At 38.6% G+C, this 23692-nt stretch overlaps 1 protein-coding gene across 2 annotated transcripts in view; it reads left to right on the forward strand.

The window, feature by feature from the left end:
• Positions 1-9706: 9706 nt before the first annotated feature.
• LOC104590533 (Tetratricopeptide repeat (TPR)-like superfamily protein) overlaps positions 9707-23692 on the forward strand; it is a 77800-nt gene continuing 63814 nt past the window's right edge. For both annotated transcript variants that reach the window (XM_010249246.3, XM_010249252.3), the window contains exons 1-6: positions 9707-10050; positions 10143-10237; positions 10937-11036; positions 11563-11667; positions 11804-11966; positions 23492-23612. In XM_010249246.3, the coding sequence (XP_010247548.1) occupies positions 9861-10050; positions 10143-10237; positions 10937-11036; positions 11563-11667; positions 11804-11966; positions 23492-23612 (774 nt within the window). In that variant the 5' untranslated portion in view covers positions 9707-9860. The remainder of the gene's footprint in view (positions 10051-10142; positions 10238-10936; positions 11037-11562; positions 11668-11803; positions 11967-23491; positions 23613-23692) is intronic.

Below are 23692 nucleotides of genomic sequence, written 5' to 3' on the forward strand. Positions count from 1 at the left end.
TCAGTCAATTGTTAGAAATAGCCAAATAGTTTAAAACAATAATTAAACAGTGAAGGTACAATTTGTCACTAGGAATAATTTAAAAAAATTGCCCATATTTAAACAAGCAAATAGTCTAATAAATTCCCCGTGCATATACAAACTATCATTTGTATGAGAAATGATAGGGTTAGTATTATTTATTGAACCAAACCATAAAACTAGAGATGATCAGGGGGATGGCCCACAATTTTGATGGCCTATCCCAGATTGTCAGGATGTCAGAGCATTTGATCATATTCCAACTGAATTCTTGCACTCGAGTTCGAATAACCTGTCAACAAAATACGTTCCAACATGAGATGTGTGGTGCCAGATAAAGTTGGTGCTTGGTAGGGCGTCAAAACATTTTTTATTGGTAGCGGATCCCAATTCGTATTTCAGCAACAAAAAGGAGAGGTTGCTTTATAATTAGATGACTGAATTCTTGCACCTCTCTCTCTCTGCCTGGAAAGCTTTCTCAGACTCTCAGTAATGGCTAACGTCATCCTGCCTCTCCTCTTGACACAGACCTTCCTACACCCACGAACCGCCATTGCTGCAGTGGCTTCCCCTACGCCATTTTCACCCAAAATGTCGTCCACTTGACAGCAACTCAACAACATCGTCAAAGCTCTAATCGGCACCGACAATTTTGGTGATTGGGTGGGAGTCCTCTCCACCACTGACCCTTCAACCATCACAATGACAGCAACTCAACAACATCGTCGAAGCTCTAATCGGCACCGACAATTTTGGTGATTGGGTGGGAGTCCTCTCCACCACTGACCCTTCAACCATCACAATGACAGCAACCCTCTTCATCCCCAGCGACGAAGCCCTCTCTCGCTCCCCAACTCTCTTCCTCACGACTTTTAAACACGAATGCTTCTCTACCACATCGTACCACGACAACTAAGCTTCTCAGACCTTCAACGCTTGATCATCGGGTCACGACTTTTAACACTCTTGTCCGGCAATTCGATTCTCGTCACCAACAACTCATAATCGAATTACACTATCGACGACAACCGGATCACCCACCCCAACTTGTATGCCAATGGCGCAATCTCTGTTCATGAAATCCACTCGCTTCTCAACTACTCTATCTAGGCGGCTCCAGGCTTTTCAAATACCAATTTGCAAGGTCGCCACAAGAAAGTCCGGAGCCGAGGGAGCCACTAGAAGCGTCTCATCTGCATCATTTTCCAGTTGTAGAGAATTAGGTGTTAGAACTTATAGCTTGAGATGAATCAGCAACTGGACGTAGTAATGTCTAGACCTAACTGTTGAAACGGCAAGCTATTCTAAAAGCCCACCTAAGGCTCCCACTAAGAGAGGGAGTACATGGTTTTATTTCCAATGGTTTGTAAACACAGAGGTTGATGGAGCCTCTGGTTTTACAGTTCCTTAACCATGAAGGAAAGCCCCTCTCTAGGCGGTTCGGGCTCTACATGTAGACACACTAGCCATCCATCGGTTGAGAGCAACCGTGACTAGAGAGAAGAGTCCCCATTATACTCTGTTTTTCAGATATTGCAGTTCAGCAAGGAGCAAAGTGTTTTCTAGTTCATTTTCTTACAAAGAGAGAGAGTGAGTGAGAGTGAGAGAGAGAGAAAAAAAAATAACAAAACTGCAAAAGGTGTTTCTGAAGGTCTCTACTATCGGAGTAGAGCCATGGATGCCAACTTCACATCAACAACTCAAGTTCGGTTTTACTTATTTTAGTCCATTTCTAGAGCAAATAATGCTTCTATAGTCATCATTATATCTAACATCTAGGTCATTGTCATTCTGATACGCTGTGCTCATGTACTGAATTCCCAACTATTCTTTCAGTTATCTGTGCTACACTTGTATTCAATATTCATAGGAAACCCTCTTTCCCGTTGATGAATTAATGGGTTTTTCTGGGAGACGATGAAAAGAGCTACTCGTTCGAAGAAAACTACCAGAGATGAATCTTGGATGCTCAACTTTTTTTCTTGTCTGATCATCTTTGTCTCTGTTGCCACTATATCTTGATGTTTTTTTTTTTGTTTGTTTGTTCAGTTTTTCTTGTTAGATTCTTTCCTATTTGGAAATTTCTATTGATTCTCTTTTCTTTTTTTTTTTGCATGTAATCAAGCTTTTCGATTCAAGAATGAGAGAAAAGTGAGTTATTTCTTTTCTTTCTCCGTGTTATATTCTATTCAATTGATTGAACTATGTTAGTTTTCTCCTGTTGTTCGTAAGTGGATATAGGGTTTCTAGCAGATAAGGATTCGTGTTATATATAGGGTTTATAGCAGATAAGGGCAACTTTTTTCCCTGAATATCAATAAATGATAACATTTTTATAAAATAACTAAAATAAAGTAACTTTTTTCAAAAATATCATGGAAGGGCAATGATATTGTTCATTGTCTTCCTCTGCCCTTTGTTCTTTGCTCTTTCAGTCTCTTGCACTCAAAAACCCAAACAAAAAAGAGAACAAAAAACTGGAAATCAATAACGGCAAACTAGAAATGGATGAAATAATTGTTTGACCAACCTTCTGTTTGGCGTGAGTTGTGCCGGACTGAGACAAAGCCACTAATAGTAGTGTTGCCCCTTCGTGGCTTACCATGGTTCGGTAAACCAAGTTATCCTCACAGATCTGCAAAAGAACAGTCGTCGCGACTTCTTTCTATCTCTGTGTCCTACCTCCACGATCTCTACCAATACGGGGATGCCGCCTTCATCGACCAAAGCGGTTTTCGCATCCGGTACAGAAACCAGGATGCTCAACACAAAAGCCACTTTATCTACCATACTGGATTCGAGACCTGCCATTAATTCAACAAGCGGTTTTCATGATCCCTGCTTGAATAGTTCTTAGACTTTGTTCTCCTTCACCGAACACAATGAATAAAGAGTCGTTAATGCGTTCTTTTTCCCGTGAGAACCACCGTCCTCCAATAGGTATACTAGAAGTGGGACGGTGCCATTTCACGCGAGAACCACCATTAATGCGTCCTTCAGTAAGGTTTCAAATCCTATGTATTCGGATGAATACAGAGGCAGAGGAAGGCAATGAACAATGTCATTGCCCTTCCTTGATGCCCTTATCTGCTAGAAACCCTTTGATTTAGCCAACAGTAGATCTACACTCCCAAAAAAGACTGTAAATTGTAAATTTTAAATATCTAATAAAAGCATTTATAACCATGAAAACTATTTTCGAAAATATTTGAATTCTCTAAAATAAATGACCAAGTTTGGTCATTTTACAAAATAAATTATATTTTTAAAATAATAACAACAATGAACGGGAAAGAATTTTTTAATTTTATCCTTTACCCTCAACTGAAAGATTCGGGACTTTTCCCTCTCCTCCTTCTTTACTTTCTTGGCATCTCTCTTCTATTAAGCCAAAGAATCATCCGAACACTTTTCACCTTTTTCTACCTTCCAATACCAAACCAGGCACAACGACGACCATCTTCTCTCCAATCTGTTCTCTCTCTCTCACCCACACGCACCTTTTCTCTTTCTCTTTCCTTTCCCTTCTTTTTTCTTCCCTCCTCTTCCTCTTTCTTTTTCTTTCTTCTCCTTCCTCATTGAGGTCAGAGGAAGACTTACCCCGCTGGGTATTAGGAGGAAGACAATGGACAATAACTACAATCATCTCAGATTTAAAGGGGGCAATTTAGTCAAAGAAAAAGATTTTATTGCCCCACTTACTATTTTTGTTATTATTATAACTAATTTTGTCAAATGACCCAACTTGGTCATTTATTTTGTAAAAAGTCCTCTAAAACATCTTGTTATATTTACTAATAGGGCCATTCGACATGATTTATTAAGAAAAATTCAAATAAAAGAAGTCCTATATGACTTTCATTAATTGTGTGGAATTGGTTAAAGTTCAACTCAATCATTGTTTTTATATGGACTATGTCTAATTAGTTAATTACAATCCGAATTGAACCCTAATGCGCGTGGTCAAGCTTTATATTAATTTTTATTTTAAATAGAGCATAAATGAACTTTGAATTTGTAAAAATCTATTCTATGTATCTCAAACGCAATTGTCCATGTATGCATTTCCCTCTCCCCTCTTCATCATATTTTTTTTTATAAAATACCAATGCAATATGGCTTGACCCAATTAAGAATATCATAAGACCACTTTTGCGTTAATTTATTAACTTAATTAACCTTAACATAGATTAGTTTAATTAGTATTATTAATTTATTAGATAATTAGCTAATTAACTCAAGTTAAATAAGTTAAACTAACTAATTAGCCTACTTGTGTTATGTTAATTAGTTAATAAGTAAGGCTACATATTATATTTTAAATAATTAAGGTTAATTAATTGTGCTAGGTTTATTTATGTTAACTTAAGTTAATTAAATAATGTTATATCTATTTAAGGCATACAACAAAGTTGAGTGGGACTTCTTACTATGGAGCCTTCACAAGAGGGGCTTCTTACTATGGGCTTCTTAAAGGTGCATTTGGCATTCCTTAATTTAGTCATGCATTTCAACTACTTCCTTCTCAATCTTGTTGAATGGTGATATTAGCATTTCATTCACACCTTGGAGATGACTTAGCCAGGGATGCCCCCTCTCCCCTTATCTTTTTATTCTCTACATGGGCATTATGTCTTGGCTCTTTTAGAGCTGATGAGGGCGAATTTGGCCCTCCAATGACATTATGACACCTGGCAGTCTCTTGACAATTAAGGGCAGCTTCTTGACAATTAAGTGCAGCCTCTTGATAGCTAGGCAGCTCGCCACAGGTAGCTCACGCTCATGTAGCTTGGCACCTCAGAACAACTAGGTGACACCGTGATCACTTTGGCAACAACTTGCCTTTGCTAAGATGATGGTGTCCCACAGGCACGGCCCTGGCACGACCTGGCGGCCTAGCCCAGGCACCGACCTGGCGGCCTAACACAGGCGCCAACCTGACAACCTCAAGGAGCTCACCACCATACCCCACATTTTACGGGATTGTGACTTATAACGGCTATATTAGCTCACCCACTTCCTGGTTTTGATGAGAAGGGACAGTTTTACCGTTTGATGGCATTTCACCCACCTAACACGCAAGCCAGTCCCATCACAGCTGGGATCCAAGAACTGCTTCACCTAACCCATGAGGACTCCAGTATATAAAGACCTCACCCCTAGGGGCGAAGGTAGGATGCGAAAAGGGACGGGTAACCTCTGCTCTCTAGCTTTCTCATTCTCTTATCATCTTCAAGCTCTCTACTACTATACTACGCTAACTTAGCCATCAGAGTGACCTCATCGGGTAAACACCCCCGGGTTCTCTGATTTAGTTCTCGCAGGTCCCTCAGCTCCCGCCGCTTACAAAGATGAGCAGATCATCGCCAGCAGGGAGTAGCCAGTTCAGTTCCCGTTGTTACTAGTAGCCAGATCACCTCTTGCCGGTAGCAATCGGGTTGCACTACACTAGGGAGCTCGTCATCAAGGTAGCTCACCTCCAGGCAGCTCATCAAGGTAGCTCACCTCCAAGTAGCTCATCAAAGTAGCTCATCTCCTAGCAGCTCATCAGGGTAGTTCACCACCAGGTAGTTCGCCACCAGGGAGCTCCGCTTCAGCCTCCGAGTCACAGGCCACTTGGAAGCAAACGAGATGACGATGTACTTAGCCAAAAAATTGACACATCACGAAAAAATGATATGTGACCGAAAATGATTACATCAAGAGCCATTCGGAGAGTGACTCTCTTGTGGGGTTCACATTGGCTAAGAACTGCCCTAAAATTAATCACCTTATATTTATTGATGACATTCTCATTTTTGGCATGAGCTCGGAAACTGAACTTTCACATATTAAGGACCTAATAGTGGCTTTCAACAAGTATTTGAGGCAGGAAATGAATCTCTCCAAGTCCTCTATTAACTTTAGCAATAATGTCTAATGAAGGAATAGAAAGGAATTAGCAAATCTATTCGATGTGCGGCTCATGAACGGCACAGAATTCTATTTGGGATCCCCTCTTCTCGTCATGGGAAAGACAAAAAACTGGCAATTCATTTTTGATAAATGCAAAAACAAACTCAATAGTTGGAAAGCTCATTGCTTATCACATATAGGTATGAAGGCTCTTACCAAATCCACGGATTTTTGGTGAGGATTCACTTCAGGACAGCCTCATTTATACTTGTACGTGTGGAACAAATATCTTCTATAATATAAAGAGGAATGTTGGAGGGCCAAGGCCTCTCACCACAACTCTCACATGTAGGCCTCATTGTATCTCCTTTTTACCCCTCTTTTCCCATTTGGTACACTTTGCTTAATTAGGCTCTGCTTAATATTAGTAACGGTTGCATGGTAGCTTTTAATAATCTCTTAAGAGGTCGTTTTGGTAGGTTTTAAAAATCCCTAAGAGGTCGATTTACTGATTTTCGTTTGCTCAACTCAGGTAGATTCACTCAAAATACAACACTTCCTTTCATAACCCACCTCTCTCTTCTCATTTTTTTTCAAAATTTTCTATGTATTTATTGTTTTTTAGTTGAAAAATATTGTCTTATGGGAGAGATGTTTCATTTCTCTATATCTTTGGCTTTGCAGGTTTGGATTAAACCCAATTGTTTGGTTTTCATTTTTTTGGCATGTCCTCTCTCTCTCTCTCTTCACGTCAGTTTGCCTCTCCTCTTTCTAAACCCTCTTGCTAGCTTTGTTAGAGTGTGCTGATGCACTTGCTTCCTTTCGGTTAACCGAACTGAACTGTGGGGCATTTTTCGGAACCGAATCAATCTACCGATTTTTGGAAAACCGGTAATCAGAACCAAACCAAAACCAGTCGGTTAATCAGTTGACCAATTTGGTTAACCGTCTGTTTGCTTTTTTAATTTTTACAATATATATTATAAAAAATATAAATATATAATAAAAAATTATAAATATATAAAATATTATATTTTAAATAATATATAATATATTATAAACATATATTTATATATAATGCATATTTATTAATTTATAATATATAAAAAATAAAATATATATAATATAATATACATAAATGTATATAAAAAAATATAGAAATATACGTATACCGGTCGGTTTGGTTAACCGTCGGTTTTCTATATTGGTTAATCGAAACTGAATCGGTACCTTCGGCTTTTTAAAAATACCAAACCGAAACCGGACCGACTGGTCCGGTTAACCGATTTTTTGGTTCGTTTTTTTATTTTTTTGCTCACCCCTACTTTCAAGTGTTATTGCTTTTGCTTTTGGTTTTCCTAATTTCCATACTCTTGTAATCATTTATTTTTTTTCTATCTTTGTAAGGATTTATTGATTTCACTATTTTGTTGGAGTTAAAGTTCACTGATTGTAGGAGAGGGGTGTTTCTTTTGTCCAAGTTTAACAAAATTTTTAATTTATATTTTGTGATTCAGGTCTAACAATTTTATTTCCCTACTTCTGTAGATGCTCCACCGGTGAAGGTTTCCCTTCTCTTTCTCTTTGGGGCAGGGATTGCATCTCCAACACCATACTTTCTATTTTTTTTTTTGGGTTTTCAGCTTTGGTTGATATTTCATTTTATCTATCTACATTTGCATTGTTTTATCTATTTAAGATTACTAATTTATTTTAAGAAGTAGCTTCATCAAGTGCAGTTCTTTTGCTCTTTTGGTTCTTCTTCATTTTTTTTATATCTAGGTTTAAGTTGAGGCAAGATCTCTAGAATAAAAATAATATATTAAAAAAAATACTCTCTAGGTGTATTGAAGAAGATGGTCCCTGTGAGTCAATTTACTTTTATACCAGATTTGATGTGGCATAATCCGGCTGGTCCCTGCTGGATATGATCTGGTTGCCAGCAACGATGATAACTGGGTTCTTGAAAGAAATGAGTCAGAAATCCCGGGGTGGCTCACCCGGCGAGGATACTTTGATGACTAAGTTAGAGCACAGTGATGATAGAGAGCTTGAAGACGATAACAGTGAAAGAGTTTGAGAGTGAAGATTACAACACAACAATAATAATAGAACATACCTCGCCCCTGGGGGGCGGAGTCTTTATATACTGGGGTCCATGTGGGTTGGTGGAATAGTCACTGGATCCTAGCTGTGACGGGACTTGCTTGCGTGTTAGGTGGGCGAAACGTTGTCAAACGGTAATATTGTCCCTTTATGTCAGAACTGGGGAGTTGGTGAACTAATGTGACCGTTACGAGGTATGACCCTATAGGATACAGAGTATTGTGGTGTGCTCCTTGAGGTTGCCACTCGGAGGTCTGAACGGTAGGCGAGTTGCCTGTAGGACATTGAGTTGTTCGATGGCGAGCTGACCGGTAGCGAGCTCCTCGAGCTCGTGCTCCTTAGGTCCGCCCCGACACGAATGCCAAAGTGCCCTTGGACCAAGGTGATCCGTCTATCCGGGCACGATCTGTAACAAAATTGGTTTCGTTTGTCGCGATCTGTTACCAAGACTATCTTAGCTCGAGGTGACCTTAGTTCAGAGTACCAGCTTACCCGGGCTTGCTTTGTAGCAAGCTGATTTATGCTGAGCTGTCACTTGTGTTGAGTCACGTCCATGTGTCGATCTAATTACGTCGAATTGTCACTTACGCTAAGTTACGTCCACGTGTCCCCCTGTCACGAGGTCGGGCCAAAATCTCCTTCATCAAGATTTATCTCTATCGATGTTAGATCATAATTGCTAATCACAATTTTCTTAGAAATTGGAAATATGACTATTTAGTGTTTTAGAATTTTGGACATTAAATGGGGTTTCCATCTACTAAAGGATTATTATAGGTCTTATATAATTTGTGCCATTTTATATGGGTTTTGGTTGTTTGAAGTGAATATATGCTGGAATGGTGGAACTTGGCAATAGGCTTTCATTACATCAATCCTTGTTGCACAAAGCTTACAGACAAGGTAGTAAAAACCTAAACTTTATGTATGATTTCAAACTTTTATATGATAGGTATTGGTGCTATTGGTTTAGCTTTCCAAGTAAGTTCAAGTTATCATTTTTAGACATAGCTATCTATATATTATTTTTTATTTGTTTTAGGGTTCATTGATCTCTCTCTATTGCAGTTATTAGATTGAAGTGTAATTTTCTTTTATTAAAAATAAATTATTATGAAAATGTGGTCTTAATTTCCATAAACTTCTTGGACATGTCTCCTGAACCTTTAGCAAATGCTAAAAAATAGATGTAAACAATAAAGGTTTTACACTCTACATATTTACATTTATACTCCTCCCAAACTGAGTCCAAGAAATATATAGGGCATGAGGCCCGGGTCTTGACTATGTGGAGATAGATAGATGTAAATCGAATGGAATTAAACTATATTGGATCGGATGGGGGTAGATCCATTTTTTGTTCATATTATATCATATTTATAAATTGATAATAAAATGGATCCAACTTTGGCTGTTTAGAAAACAGCTCAGGCTGTTTTGTATGATAATATTAATTTGTCTACACTCATTATGACATATCATTTACAGCAACTTCGGAAACAGCGCAGGCTGCCAAAGTTTTTCCTGTCCGTCCTACATGCTGTACGACCATTGGGGGTAAAATGAAAGAGTAGAGAAGGCGGTGAAGCTGGCAAAGCCCTGAAGAAAAAAGGATAGCCAGGCCGTGAATCTGGCAAAGCCCTGAAGCTGCCAAAGTCCTGTTGTCCTCCACGTTTGATACTGTGTACAAACTCAGTCTCAGTCCACAAAATATATAATTCTTTTAGGTTCGGGCGAGCGAGCGAGCGAGCGAGCTAGATCCGAGTAAAATATAATATAATTAAGAAACATCGCCATTAGAGCAAGTAACGAAGGTAATCGTCGTTGCAGACCTGAGAATGATGCTGGCACCATCTGAGACCAGGATGGTGGATCCGGCGAAGACTTTTCTGGGGAAAATGTTATTGGAGGAGATAACTCCCGTGGTGATGGTGCTTCGAACTCCCCTAGTCGAAGAAGCTTGTCTTAAGAATGGCTTCAACTTCGTTGAGATGCTTCACCCCTTTTGTCTCTTCAAGAACATCGACGGTTAGAATCAATCAAACTCTCTCTTTTTTTTCTTTATCTTTTTTGATTTGGTGGAAAATTAAGCTTTGATAATCTGATCTGGTTTGTTTCAGTACCTGTACGTACTGCGAGCGACCAACCCTACAGGCTGCACAAGTTCAAATTGCGCTTATTTTATGCTTCTGACGTTCGACAACCAAACGTGGAGGTACCGGACAATTTCAATGAAAAAATAAGAGAGAAAGGAAGAAGAAACTAATATATATGTGATGCTGTTCATAATTATCAAATCCTAAATCACTTGTTTTGTGCTTTTAGTCCACACTCGACACACATTTTTCTTTCTGTTTGGTGTTTTAATTTTTTCCGAATTAGTCCATTGTTTGATTGCAACATGTTGGCTTTGGGTAAATGGAAGAGCGGCAAGGGCAATGCGGAAGAAAAGAGAAAGAATAAAAACTATATTTACTGGAGAACTAAAGGAAGACAGATTTTAAGCTCCTTCTCTCTTATTAACCAGAACTCTTAGTTTCCTAGATTCCAAGCCATTGAGAACTGAAAACCTGTTCAACTGGACAATCTTTGAACACCAGAAAGACTGTGCAGATACTGTTTTCATTTAATCTCCAAATCAAAAGGGCAGGGCAGCCCTGTGCACGAGGCTCCTACCAATGCAGGGTCTGGGGAGGGACAGACATACCCAACCTTACCACCGCAGATACACAGAGAGGCTGTTTTTTCAATCTCCAAATCAAAAGAGTTGAAGAATCTATTGGGTGCACATGGAAAATTTAAAGAATTAGCTTCGTTGTAATCAACAATGTTTATCCACACGAGAATTCTTTTCATAGTGTTATGCTTATGTTTTTTTTTCCCAATTTGTTTATTTTTATCCGTTTTTTACTAGGCTGCGGAAGAACAGTTGAAACAGGTTGTTGTCCATGCTGCTGAGAGAGATGTATCTGATTTACACTCAGATCCACCTGAACTTGAAAGTGTACTTAACCGTAAGTTATAACCCTTTACCTGAATGAATTCCAATAATAGTTGTATTTCAGTTCCTTAAAAAATAGGAAAAATCTCTTCATTTGTGGACCATTTACTGATTTCAAACTTAAGAAAGCCTTATTCCAACCATTTGTGTTTGCTTTGAAATTCCTTTTATGCCATACTCTATTTGGTTTATGGGGGTTCAACTTGGGCAGGCCTGGGCTGAACATTTATTAAATTTTGAAAGGGCCTGAGCCCAATACAGTGGAAAACTTTAAATTGGGTACACAATATTTGTTTACCTAACACTACTTTTACAAAATGTGATCAGTGTGGAAATTCATCTTCTTTAACTTCATCTATTGCATTCTTAAGCATTTAATGGTAAAACTGCTTGGTTGACCTGGCTATGATTTTTCATCTTTTGCATTCTTGTCTCTATAAATAACTATTTTGATACAGGTCTTTTGTAATTTGATCTGTTTGTTGAGATGCTGGTGCTGGAGTTGCTTTGGTTTGCTAAATGATGTTTTTTCTATGCAGAAACTAAGCCAGAAGCTTTGCCGTCATGGTTTAAAATCTTCAATAAAGAACTCATACGCACATTGGCCTTCTCGGAACATGAGGCCTTTGACCATCCTGTAGCATGTAAGATTTGAATTAAATTTAGACGTTGTAATCCATTTTCACTTGTGATTAATTTTTAAGAGCCCTAGCTATGAAATTTCTCAAGATATCATTGAGGAGAATCTTATTAGTTTTCTCTTTGCAAATTGACATGCAGGTCTTTTAGTTGTTTCCTCAAAAGATGAACAACCTATCAACAAATTCGTTGACCTTTTTAATACCAATCAGCTCCCGTCTCTCCTTAATGATGGTGCAATGGATCCAAAGATTTTGAAGTATTATTTACTAGTGCATGATAATCAAGATGGCACTTCAGAGATGTAATTGAAGGACCCCTTATCATTACATTGTGTTCATTCCTTCCTTTTACACCAAAACAATTTCTGAACATGAAATTTGTTCCTTGCTGTATACTACTCCTAATCTCTTTTGCATGTTCTAAATTTAGAAGAGATCCATTGGTAATGCGAATTGTCATGCAATTGACTAATAATTTGATACTCGCCCTAGTTGATTGAGGATCGTTAGAGCAATAATCTATAGTAGGCTTTTTGTGTGGTTTATAAAAACCAAATTGGATAAATAGTCATAAGGAATGAGATTGGAACAAAGTAGGGATTTCAACTTCAAGATCATGGGATCATAAACATCTTATCCATGAAAAAACTCAAATAGTTTAGACAATGTAATCTAAAAGAAATCCCCATAAGGAGTGAATAAAAAATCAATTGTATTGGGGGATTGGCTCCAAGATAAGAGAATGTAACATGTGTTTGAGGCTATACATTTGGTTATATGTATTGGTGGCAGGGTAATTTTTTTTGTCCTTTACATCATGTAAACAGGGGTAGTTTTATAATTTTATTTCACACTATATTATTAATAAAGATGGGCAACAGTTGGAGATGTAGTTCTGTTTGATCTCCTCTGCTTTCAGCCCTAATTTCTCATTCCCTCTCTTATCTTTTTCTTCTATCTTATCTTCTTTCTGTCCAGTATAATTTTGGACTTGTTTCTATCTCTTTTTTTTTTTTTTTAATTATTTTCTGATCTGTTCAAGGCTGTTCACATGGTATGAGAGCACCTGTCATTGCCTGGACAGGTTTGGATTGTTACAACCATACATAGGAGATTTCTTTTCCTACATCTGGGAGAATTAAAAAGGGATCAAAGAGGACTGATCACATCTAGAAAGGAGGCTTTCATGCCTCAGTTTTGTTGGATTGTGTTAGTTTAGTGGTGTGTTAAGTTCTCTCTATTCAGCAGTTCGAAGAGAAGTTGGAGAATGTTTAGGTTAGTTGTTTCAGCCTTTGAAGAATGTAGCAATTGTTGTGTTTGGGTGATAGTATGTGGTGTGGCTGAAAGAGTTTTTGGTGTTCCTAAGATTAGCTATTATCACAAGAAGATTCAGGACTGTTTTTGTGTTGAAATTACTGCGGCAAGTTGGTGTTACAGCCACATTTCATGGCCATACAGATGACTTCAATGAAACTCAATGGCACCAATTATCTACCGGATGGGTGAAGTTTGTTGAGGTATTTCTAATAAAAAAAAGGAAAACTGAAGGACATTAAGGGTGCAGAACCAGGGATTGGGATTGATGGCTATAATGATTGGGTGCAAGAGAATGCACGACAATGACGTGGCTTTGGAATAGTATGGAGGCTCATAATGGTGTTAATCTCATGTTCCTGGACACTGCTAAGGCAATTTGGGAAAATGCGAAACAGTTGTGTTCAGGCCAAGATAACATGACAAAGATTTATCAGTTATATCAGGATTGCTTCCTTATTCAACAAGGAGGCAAGGGTGTTGAAGAATACTATTCAGTTCTTAAGAACCTGTGATAAAAACGGATTGAATGTTTATCAGCCTTTGTCAACTGATCTGAAGGTGTAGCAACAACAGACTGAGCACTTAGGTGTAACATGTTTTCTTTCAGGTTTGAGATTACCAACCTGTGCACAAATTCTGGGTAGTAGTGATGTTCCTACTTTATCTAAAGTATTCTCAAGGGTTAAGAGAGTTTCAAATCCATAGAATGAGAATACTTCCATGTTTGAGAAGTCTACCTTGACTCACTTGCTAAACAGGGTGTCTCTCGGGATTTTTTATTTTGGGGCTACCTTGTAATTATGTTCATCTGATTTTGTAATGCTGTGATCAATCTTAAAGGAAAGGTTGCATTTCATGCCTCTACTTGGGTTGCCTGTAACTCTTATTTTCTGATTAATAAAATACTTACTCATTTATCAAAAAAAAAAGTACGAAAAACTTCATTGTCTTCTTCTTCTTCTAGTAACATACACTTGCTAAGATAGGTGTAGCTTGCCTCACTTCTCACTCTAAGCCTTCCACCTTAGATTAAGATTTTTGGAGCCTCAAGCCATATGATTAGGTCTTCAGATTTGTTTACCCCTCTATCTTCTCCATTGTCTATTACCCTAGTTGATGGTACTACACCCTCAATCGTATTAGTAATGTGACCTTCACCCATGTCTTAATTTTCCCTTTGTTTTCTATGTTCCTAAGTTTCTCTTTGGTCTTATTTCTGTAAGTAAATTAACAAAGACCTTCAATTGTTTGTCTCATTTTTTCCTTTTGAATTTTTCAGGATGTCAAGATGTTGTTAAAATCTTATGATTTTAAATTATTTAATGAAAGAGTTTTCAAAGTTGTTTACTTTTGTCTTTCATTCTATGCTGAAATTCAAAATCAATTTCATGTTTCTATTAAAGTGTTTTGCTCTAATAATGTAAAGGAATACTTCCAAGGCCATTTTCAATCATATTCTGATTCTCGTGGGATTGTTCATCAGTCTTCTTCTTTATACATACCACAACAAAACAGTGTGGTTGAATAGAAGAATTGACATTTACTTGATACAACTCGAACTCTATTAATCTAGATGTTAGTTTCCAAAGTTTATTGGAGTGATGCTGTTCTTACCTCTTGTTTTCTTATATATCATATGCCTTCATCTATGTTGAGGGCCCGAGAATAGGATCTCGTCACGGGTCGGTCCACGGGGAAAACCTCCTGTTTTCCCTTGTTCCTTCCTGTTCGTGATGAACCTATCTTGACGCCTTTGGTGATTTGTCCAAGAGATCACCAACTCTCCTAACTCACTCGTTGACTGAATAATTTGATCATTTCATTCAATAAGGGTGTCTCCTTAAATAGGAGATTACAAGAGTCCTAATTTGAGGGAGTCTCCTTGTTGAATAGGGAGACTTCCAGTTCTATCTTGCTAAGGATAAGATAAGCTAATCCTAATCTGATAACTTACTAACAAGATAAGATAAGAGCAATAGAATAAGATAAGAACAAGCAAGATAAGCTAATCTAATCTGGATGAGACTGCTGCTGCTGTACTGGGTAGACTGAGAATCACTGAATCATTATTGCTGCCGGCGGTGGGTCAGGTTCCTGCTGCTGCCGGCGGCGATGGTATGTCTTCCCGAGGAATGCGTCCATAACAATCTACCCTTAGAAGCAAGCCTCACTTTTTGCTTTTTCTTCCCACGCCTTTGTTTTTTCTCCCTCATCTTTTTTGGTTGTGTATGTTTTATCCCTAGACTTGGTCCTGTGTTGGATAAACTTGATCATTAGGTCCTCAAGTGTGTATTTTTGAATTACTTTCGAACTCAAAAGGGTTACAAATGTCATAGTCCTACACTTTGTAAGTCCTTTGTTCTTCTTGTGTTTCCTTCTTTGAAAATGTACCCTTTTTTCTTTTAGTAGATTCTTCTTCCTTTCCTTTTCCTCTTTCTACTGCAAAGGAGTCCTTGTAGCTTCCCACTGTTGAGGAGATTGTATGACCATCTTTTCTAGAGTGTACTCCAAGTGACCACGAGAACTAGTTGATCCAACCCTAGCTTCTATTACATCATCATCACTCTTATTGTTGATGGGTGCACCTGACCATGATCTTCCTATTGCGTTTAGAAAGTTAAATGTGCTTGTACTAGTTCCTTCTCGTTATGTCTCTTTCACTCATTTGTCTCCTTTCTATCAAAAATTTGTGTCTCTACTTTGTACCTCATTTTGTCCATGAACTCATTTGATTAGAAGAGGGTGGTGGATAAAAAATTTCATGCTCTTGAATCCAACCACACCTGTGGTCACAGTTCCTTGCCTCCAAGGAAGCAATAGGTTGTATCTGGGTTTGCATAGTTCAAGTTTTAACATCAAGCTGAAACAAAGGCCAATCAAAGTGGGTTGCCAAGGGAATAAACTAAATAATTACCTGTACAAAACCCATCTTGGCAACCAGAGAGAAAGCGTCAGTGTAGTTAATGCCATATGTCTGTGTGTACCTCTTTGCAATCAATCATGCTTATACCCCTTCAACACTACCATCTGGCTAATGTTTTACACTTGCTATTTCCAAATCCAATGAGTATTGCAAACCAATTGGAAAAAGGTGTTGTTTTGTCTTTTGGGGCAGGTGTTGTTGTTTGTTGTAATGGAGTTGGGGTTTGTTGGGTGTTTTGTTTTTTCCCCTTAGGGCGATTCCTTATCTCTTTTACTTTACCTTTTCTTTTAATAAATTTTATATTTACTATAAAAAAGAAGAAATATAATAAACATCCTATAAGAAGATAGCGATGTCCTCACACTAAGATAAAGAGGAGCCCGTGTTGAACAGTAGAGGTTTTGAGGATCATCTATATCAATATTATGTGAGCTATGTACTGGCTCCCAAACCCTCACTTTTTATGTTGCAACTTTGAATGTCAACTACCAATTGAACCATCAAGAAGATTCCTTCACAAGATGACCAGAATATTCCAGAAAGTGCACTGGCTTTTAGTACTCACTTAATGCATTTTCCCCTCCCTTGATTTTAAGCATTTCTTTGAAGCAGTAGAGCCTTTGTCATGGTGTGGCAATGATTTGGTAAATTGTATTCCCCTTTAATTTGAAACCTTCAATCATCATTGGGGATAACCATGTGCAGTAATGATAATTGCTTTTTGATATATACATTAATGATTATTCAAAAACAACATTTTTTTGGTTGGTAACTGAAAACTTTTTTTTTTATCAGAAAATAAGACTTTTATTAAGATCAGAAATATATTGAATTACATGAGTTTGGTTTCAGCATTGCAATGACCCAAGCTACAAACACATACAAGCAGTTACAGTTCTGCCCAGAACAAGATAGATCTATTTGCCCCCTGTTTTGCTAGGGTATCCACCAAACCATTTGCAATCCTTTTTACCCAACCAAATAGAGAGTTGAACCTCCTTGCAAATATGTCAATTTCCCTATATATAAATTTGAGCTTCCAAGGTGCTGATGTGATTTGTTTAGCCCAAGAAATGACCAGTAATGTGTCTCCTTCAATTTCTAAATCTGTTGCTCCAATCTGCTCAGCCAGCTCTAATCCTTGTAGGAGACCCAGAGATTCAGCCTGAATTGAGTCACTGATACCTATTGGTCCTGAGAAAAGTGCCACAACTTCTCCTTGATTTCTAAGCACACCCCCTATACCTGCCCTTCCCGGGTTGCCAAAGGAACTCCCATCAAAGTTTAGTTTTAGTTTATTTAATGCAGGTGGCTTCCACTCCACTCTCACAATTTCATTGGGTACATCTGTTTCTGCCACTTCAGTCCAGTTCCTTAGAATGTCATTCGTGGAGAGGTTTTTGAATAGTTCCATGGTCATCACCCAATGTGCAGTTCTGATTTTTATGGCTTCAATGACTTCCTCCTTTGATTTGGTTTTTTCAAAGAAGATTCTTTGGTTTCTTTCCTCCCATATAGTCCATACCGCAACAGCTCTTGCTGCCTTTCATAAGCACTTTCCTCTTTTCTTCTGCTGCCTCAGGAAAGAGGGGCTGAATAGACTTACTACATCTTGTGGGGGAGTCAATCTGCATCCAAAGAGAGAACAAACAATTTCCCAAATACACACATGATGACATGTGTGTATTTGGGGTAGGGCTTCACCACAAGCCTTACAAAGAACACACACATGATGACATGAAGAGAGAGGCATTTGTTTGGCCTTCTTTTTTGTAGCACATCATAGGTGTTTACCTTCCCTAGAAATACTTCCCAACAGAAAGCTTGTACTTCAGGAGGGATTGGTTTGCACCAGATTTCTCTCACCGGGAAATTCACCCCCAAAAATTCAGAATGAGTAGACTGAAGAAAGAGGCACAAGAGAATAAGTTGTTAGAGGTTGGGGACCAGATTCTGCTATCAGCTGTATTTTGGTCTAAGTGAACCATCTCTAAGGTCGAGATCAAGAGCAATAAGGAAGCACATTCATTTTCCCTCATACCCCTTCTGAAGCCAAAGTCCCAAGAGATACCCGAGTTTGAAAGCACGCCAACCCTAACAACAGGTTTGTTTTTAAGGTTTGACAAGGAGTATAGGTAAGGGAATTCAACACTAAAGGGCAAATCCCCTACCCACAGGTCTTCCCAGAATAACACTTTATTGCCACACCCACCATCAAAGTGGATAAAGTGAAGAAAGGTTGGTAGTACCGCAAAGATTGCCCTCTAGGGGGAGTTTGGAGCTGCATTGGAGGCTAGTTTTGCATCCCAGACGTTTTCTGCTTCACCATGAATGCTTTTAATGACCTTGTGCCACAACCTATCTTCTTCACAAGGGAATCTCCACAGCCATTTCCCTAGGAGGGCTGTATTTTTCTTTAAGATGTTCCCTATACCTAGGCTACCTTGCTCCTTAGGTTTGTAGACTTGTTCCCACTTCACTAAATGATCCTCTTTTCATCACCGGGTTCCCATAAAAAATCCCTCATTATCTTTTCTAACTTCCTGGCTATTTTCACCGGGATCCTAAAGGTGGAGAGGAAATAAGTGGGCAAATTTGCTAGGGTAGATTTTATCAAGGTTATTCTTCCCCCCATGGAAATATAACTTCTCTTCCACATTGCCAACTTCTTAGTGAACCTCTCTAAAACTGGTTTCCAGAAGCTTTCAGCTTTCGGGTTTCCCACCAAGGGCATACCTAGGTATTCTAGAGGCCAGCTTTTTACTTCAGGACCTAGGAAATTTGCTATCGCTTGGATGCCACCCTCTTCTAAGTTTAATCCAGCTACAAAGCTTTTTCCCCAATTCACTTTTAGTTTTGAGGCTTGCTGAAACTTATCCACCAAAATTTTCAGATTCCTCAAACTAGGTTCATCACAACTCTTACAGAAAATGATAGTATCATCTGCAAATTGCAAGTGAGACACCATCACCTCTGATGTGCCAATCCTCCAACCTTTAAACTGATTTTCTTGGTCAGCCTTGATGATTTGTCTACTCAAAACCTCAGCAACAAAGGTAAACAAGAAGGGGGATAAGGGGTCACCTTGTCTCAGTCCTCTTTTGGCCGGTAAGAAGTCCTTTGCTACCCCATAAAGGACAGAGAAATGTGCTGAGCTAATACATCCTTTAATCCATAGCCTCCATCTTTCACCCAAACCCATCTTTTCCATGAGATTCATTAGGAAAGACCAATCCACCATATCATGGGATTTCTCTAGATCCAATTTACAAATCAAGCCTTTGCCACCTTGTTTTTTCTTAGTTGCCACACATTCATTTGCCACTAAGATTTGATCCACTATTTGTCTCCCCTCTACAAAAGCTCCTTGGTTCTGAGAAGTGACAAAGGGCAAGATAGTCTTTAGTCAACCAGCCAGAACTTTTGCAATGATCTTATACATGCTACCCACAAGACTTATCGGTTTGTAGTCCTTAAGGGTTTTGGCCTCTTTCCTTTTAGGCATTAGAGCAATAAAAGTTGCATTTGCTCTTGGAGAGATTTCCCCTTTTTGATGGAACTCAACAAAGGCATCCATTAAGTCATCTTTTATGATTTCCCAACAATTTTGGTAGAAAGCCATTGAGAAACCATCCAGACCCGGACCTTTGGATCTATCCATTGAGAAAATTGCTTCATGGACCTCCTCTACATTGAAGACTCTTTCTAACAGGGCAGCTTTGGATTCTGACACTCTATCCCAATGTAATTCTTCCAATTCCAAATTGCTTTCAACTGAGGAGGCAAGGATTGATTTGAAATGATTCACAAAGCACCTTTCAATTTCCTCCTTTGAGTTTCTTAGTCTTCCCTCCACCTCAATGCTAAAGATCTGATTTTTTCTTCTTCTCCCATTTGCTAGTGAATGGAAAACTTTGGTGTTTCCATCCCCCTCTAGAAGCCATTTACACCTTGATTTTTGTCTCCAAGAAGTTTCTTCCTTCCTCAGGATTTCCTCTAGTTGCACTTTTAAATTCCATCTTTCTGATCTATCCTCTGGCCCACACTCTTTACAGGCTTCCTTTTGGTCCAATTGATCAATTCCTCTATTTTCCTGGGCCTCCTGGCTAATTCCTCCTTTATGACCTCGAGTTTTCCAAATTCTTCTCTGTTCCACTCCTTAACCTTTTCCTTCACTCTTTCCAACTTGTTTGTGAATCTCACCCCTTTCTCTCTAGCCCTTATTCCACCTTCTGACCACCAACTTTTTGCAAAATGTTTGGGACTTTCAGCCACATATTCTCAAATCTAAAGGGTGTAGGGCCTAGGGGTGCTCACGGTTTGGTTAACCGAACCGAGGGCTAATTTTTGAAACCGAACCGGGGTTATTGGTAACAGAAACCGAATCGAAGCCAATCAGTTAACCGGTTCAGTTCTTTGTTTTTTTGGTTTTTTATTATTTACAATATTTATTATAGAAAAATATATAAATATATAATAAAATAGTAGAAATATATATAATATTATATTTTAAATAATAAATAATATATTATATATTATAAAAATATATATTTATATATAATGCATATTTATTAATTTATCATGTATAGAAAATATAAAATATATAATATAAATATACATAATATATATATATATATATATATATATGTATACCGGTCGGTTCGGTTAATTGTCGGTTTTCTATTTTGGTTAACCGAAACTGAACTGGTACTGTTGTTTTTTTTTTCAAATATTGAACCGAAACCGAACCAATCGGTTTGGTTAACCGAATTTTCGGTTCGGTTTTGATCGGTTTTTCAGTTGGTTCAGTTTTTCGGTTTTTTTTGCTCACCCCTAGTAAGACCTCTAATAAGGTTTTCTTGGAAAAGACTTAGGGGGTAGTGATCTGAGGTTACTCTAGGAAGGGCCTTCAATGTTAAGTTTCCCCACAACTCCTCCCAATCAATGGAGAAAAGGAACCTGTCCAACTTTGAGCACACTTGACTTTTTTGAAGATTTGACCAGGTGAAAGAGGCTTGTAACAAGGTGGGTTCTCTTAGTTCTTGGGGCTCAATCAAGGAGTTGAAGTGTCTCATACTTGTTGTTATGGACTGGTTGGGGTTGTTTGTCTCGCTTGTGTACCTTATCACATTAAAGTCCCCTCCCAAAGGCCCCTAATTGCGACAAGCTCTTCCCAGAAGGTATCCCTTTCTTTATACGAGTTAGGGCCATACACATTGGTCAGCATCCATTCCCTTCCATCACTCATCCTCTTGGCTTTTATTGATACCGAGTATTGTCCTATCAACTCCTCATAACAATCTACTTCCTTGTTCTTCCAAATTGTAAGGATACCACCCGAGGTGCCCCAAGATGGGGCAAAAGACCAACTTAGACCCCTACTACTCCAAATACTTCTTATCCATCTTCCATCCAAATCCAAAAGTTTTGTTTCCTGAAGCATGGCTACTTTTTTTGATAAATAAATTATCTTCCGTTAATTCAAAAATTGGTTACATGAAAATCCCTTTAGAGAGGTGCGAGGTGCCAACTCTCGAAACAGCAAATACATAAACTACAACATATATTACAAGAAAGTTAATGTTAAATCAGAGTTACAGTTGCGCCTAGAACAATGTTTCCCTATTTGTCCCTTGTTTTGCCAATACATCGGCAAAAGCATTAGCTGATCTCCCAACCCACTGTATCTTTATAGACATATTTCTTGTCAGCCACTTGAATTTCTTTAACTCATTTTTGTAGCCCCAAGTGACATCCTCCGGATTATTTAACCAATCCACCACTGTCTTAGAATCCCCTTCAATCAGAAGCTGCTCCACACCCACTTCTTTTGCAAGAAGTATTCCTGAAGAATGACTATTACTGGTCTCTCTGTTTATATCACATTCCTGATGATTCTCCTCTTCTTTGCACTCCCTAACCCTCTTACATTCCAACAAAGAATCTTCATTCCACTCTTTTGTCTAGACCCTTTCCTATTCCCAAGTCCTATTCTCCTCTGTTTTTCTCCCTCTTCCTGTTAACTATCTTCTCATAGGACACTTCGCAGGCTAGCATTTCCACCTCATTCATTTTCCTTTTTCTTTTTTTATCATCTCCAGCCTCCTTTCTAAGATAGACCTTTCCATTAGATTCTTTTTGTTCCTGCCCTTTCAAATTGGGTGGTTCTCTACACCCACCTTCTTTCCCATCTAATAGGCTGAGTTCCTTTGTGCCTACTGCAGTTCCATTTCCCCCATTTTCCTTCTCAGATTTCTCAGCTTGTTCTATCAAGGTGGCAAGGTTTTCTAGGACCATATTCAAGATTACTTCTCCCTCCCTGTCTTTTTCTTGACCCCCTTCTTTTCTTGCCACACAAGGGTCATTATCCGCAAGCAGTGAGGTTTCAACAGCTGGATCTACAAAAACCAAAACCCGAGGATTACTACAAGGAACAAGATCAACTGAGTTTTGAAAGGAAAGAGGGGAAGAAGAGTGGATGGGAATGAGGGGAAGGGGGGAAGAAACTCCCTGGTCCTGGTTCCTATCGATCGCTCCAGGTACAGTCTCTGATGGTTTGAGGTCAAGTTCAGTAACCACCCATGCAGCTGGGGTAGCTGTTCCTCAAGTGAATCCATGTTCGGTTTGAGGTGGTGACCCATCTCCTCAAAACCGCTACCCTGCCCTTGTTCTCGATTTGTTTCTACTTTCTCCTCTCTCTGAGAATCATCTAAAGGCTTCCCACTTTCTGCAGTAGAGTCACCATCCCCCGATTCCTGTTGTTCCAGAAATTCTGTATCAGCATCTTCACTAAAGAGGAGTGCAGTTCCAAAGAACTCGAGGCCTGTGAAATTACAGGCCTTTGTTGAGTCGAGGCTACCAATACTTGAAGGCTGATTCACTTCGTCCTCTTCCACATCTCTCAGATCCTCCCAGTCTGAGTCATCTTCAGAGTCCCCTTGCGAGTCCCTATTGTAAATGAATTAAGTACTATATACAAGGTACACTTTGTCACCCATGGTAGTTTAGTAACACTACCTCACCCTTCTTTTTCTTTGTTTAGATATGTATATACATTTTCATTAATCCCCCCTAGGTATGATCCCCAGAAGTATTTGTATTCTGCTGATTATAAGCTGGCTGAATCAAGAGGATAAGGTTCCGTGGTATTACAGAAATGAGCTCAGAAAATTCCCAAGATTCTCAAAAGATATGCTGGTGGTTATGCAGTGGGTCCTTAGATCAGCAAACTGCATTGCTGATTATTTGGCCAAGCAAGGGGTTAATAGAGGGAATTGCTTTTGAGCTTCTTTGTAAGATAAGAATTTTTTTCTGAGTTGTTCTGGGGTAGCCGAGGCTACTCATGATGTTGTAAATTTATCCTCTAATTAATAAATCTATGCTTTCTGTTGCTGATAAAAAAGCAATTGTATTCTGCTGATCCCTTGCTTGGCAAGACTGTCGGCCAAACAGTTATTTTCTCTTAGAACCTAGTTGAAGCTTGCTCACATTTCACTGGAAAGGTTGCTGATTTCTTTCATTATGTGTTGATATTGTCAAGGTCTGTTGCATTTGTTTTTCAGCCAGTCTTTAATTATCTATTTGCAGGGCATCTAATATTTTGACAGAAATGAGAGGTACATTTGGTTCAAACGACTGTAGATTGCTGTGCATTAACTCTGGAAAAGATGGATCGGAAGAAAAGCAAGATAACCCTTGGAGTGCTTATGTAAGTCTGCATTTGGGAAATCTGTTTTCTATAAAAGATGGTTGTTTTGATTTAGAATGTTTTTAATATTTGTTAAAAAT

The sequence above is a fragment of the Nelumbo nucifera genome, chromosome 6, assembly GCF_055504915.1.
Source record: "Nelumbo nucifera cultivar China Antique chromosome 6, China Antique-T2T, whole genome shotgun sequence".
Classification (NCBI taxonomy): domain Eukaryota; kingdom Viridiplantae; phylum Streptophyta; class Magnoliopsida; order Proteales; family Nelumbonaceae; genus Nelumbo; species Nelumbo nucifera.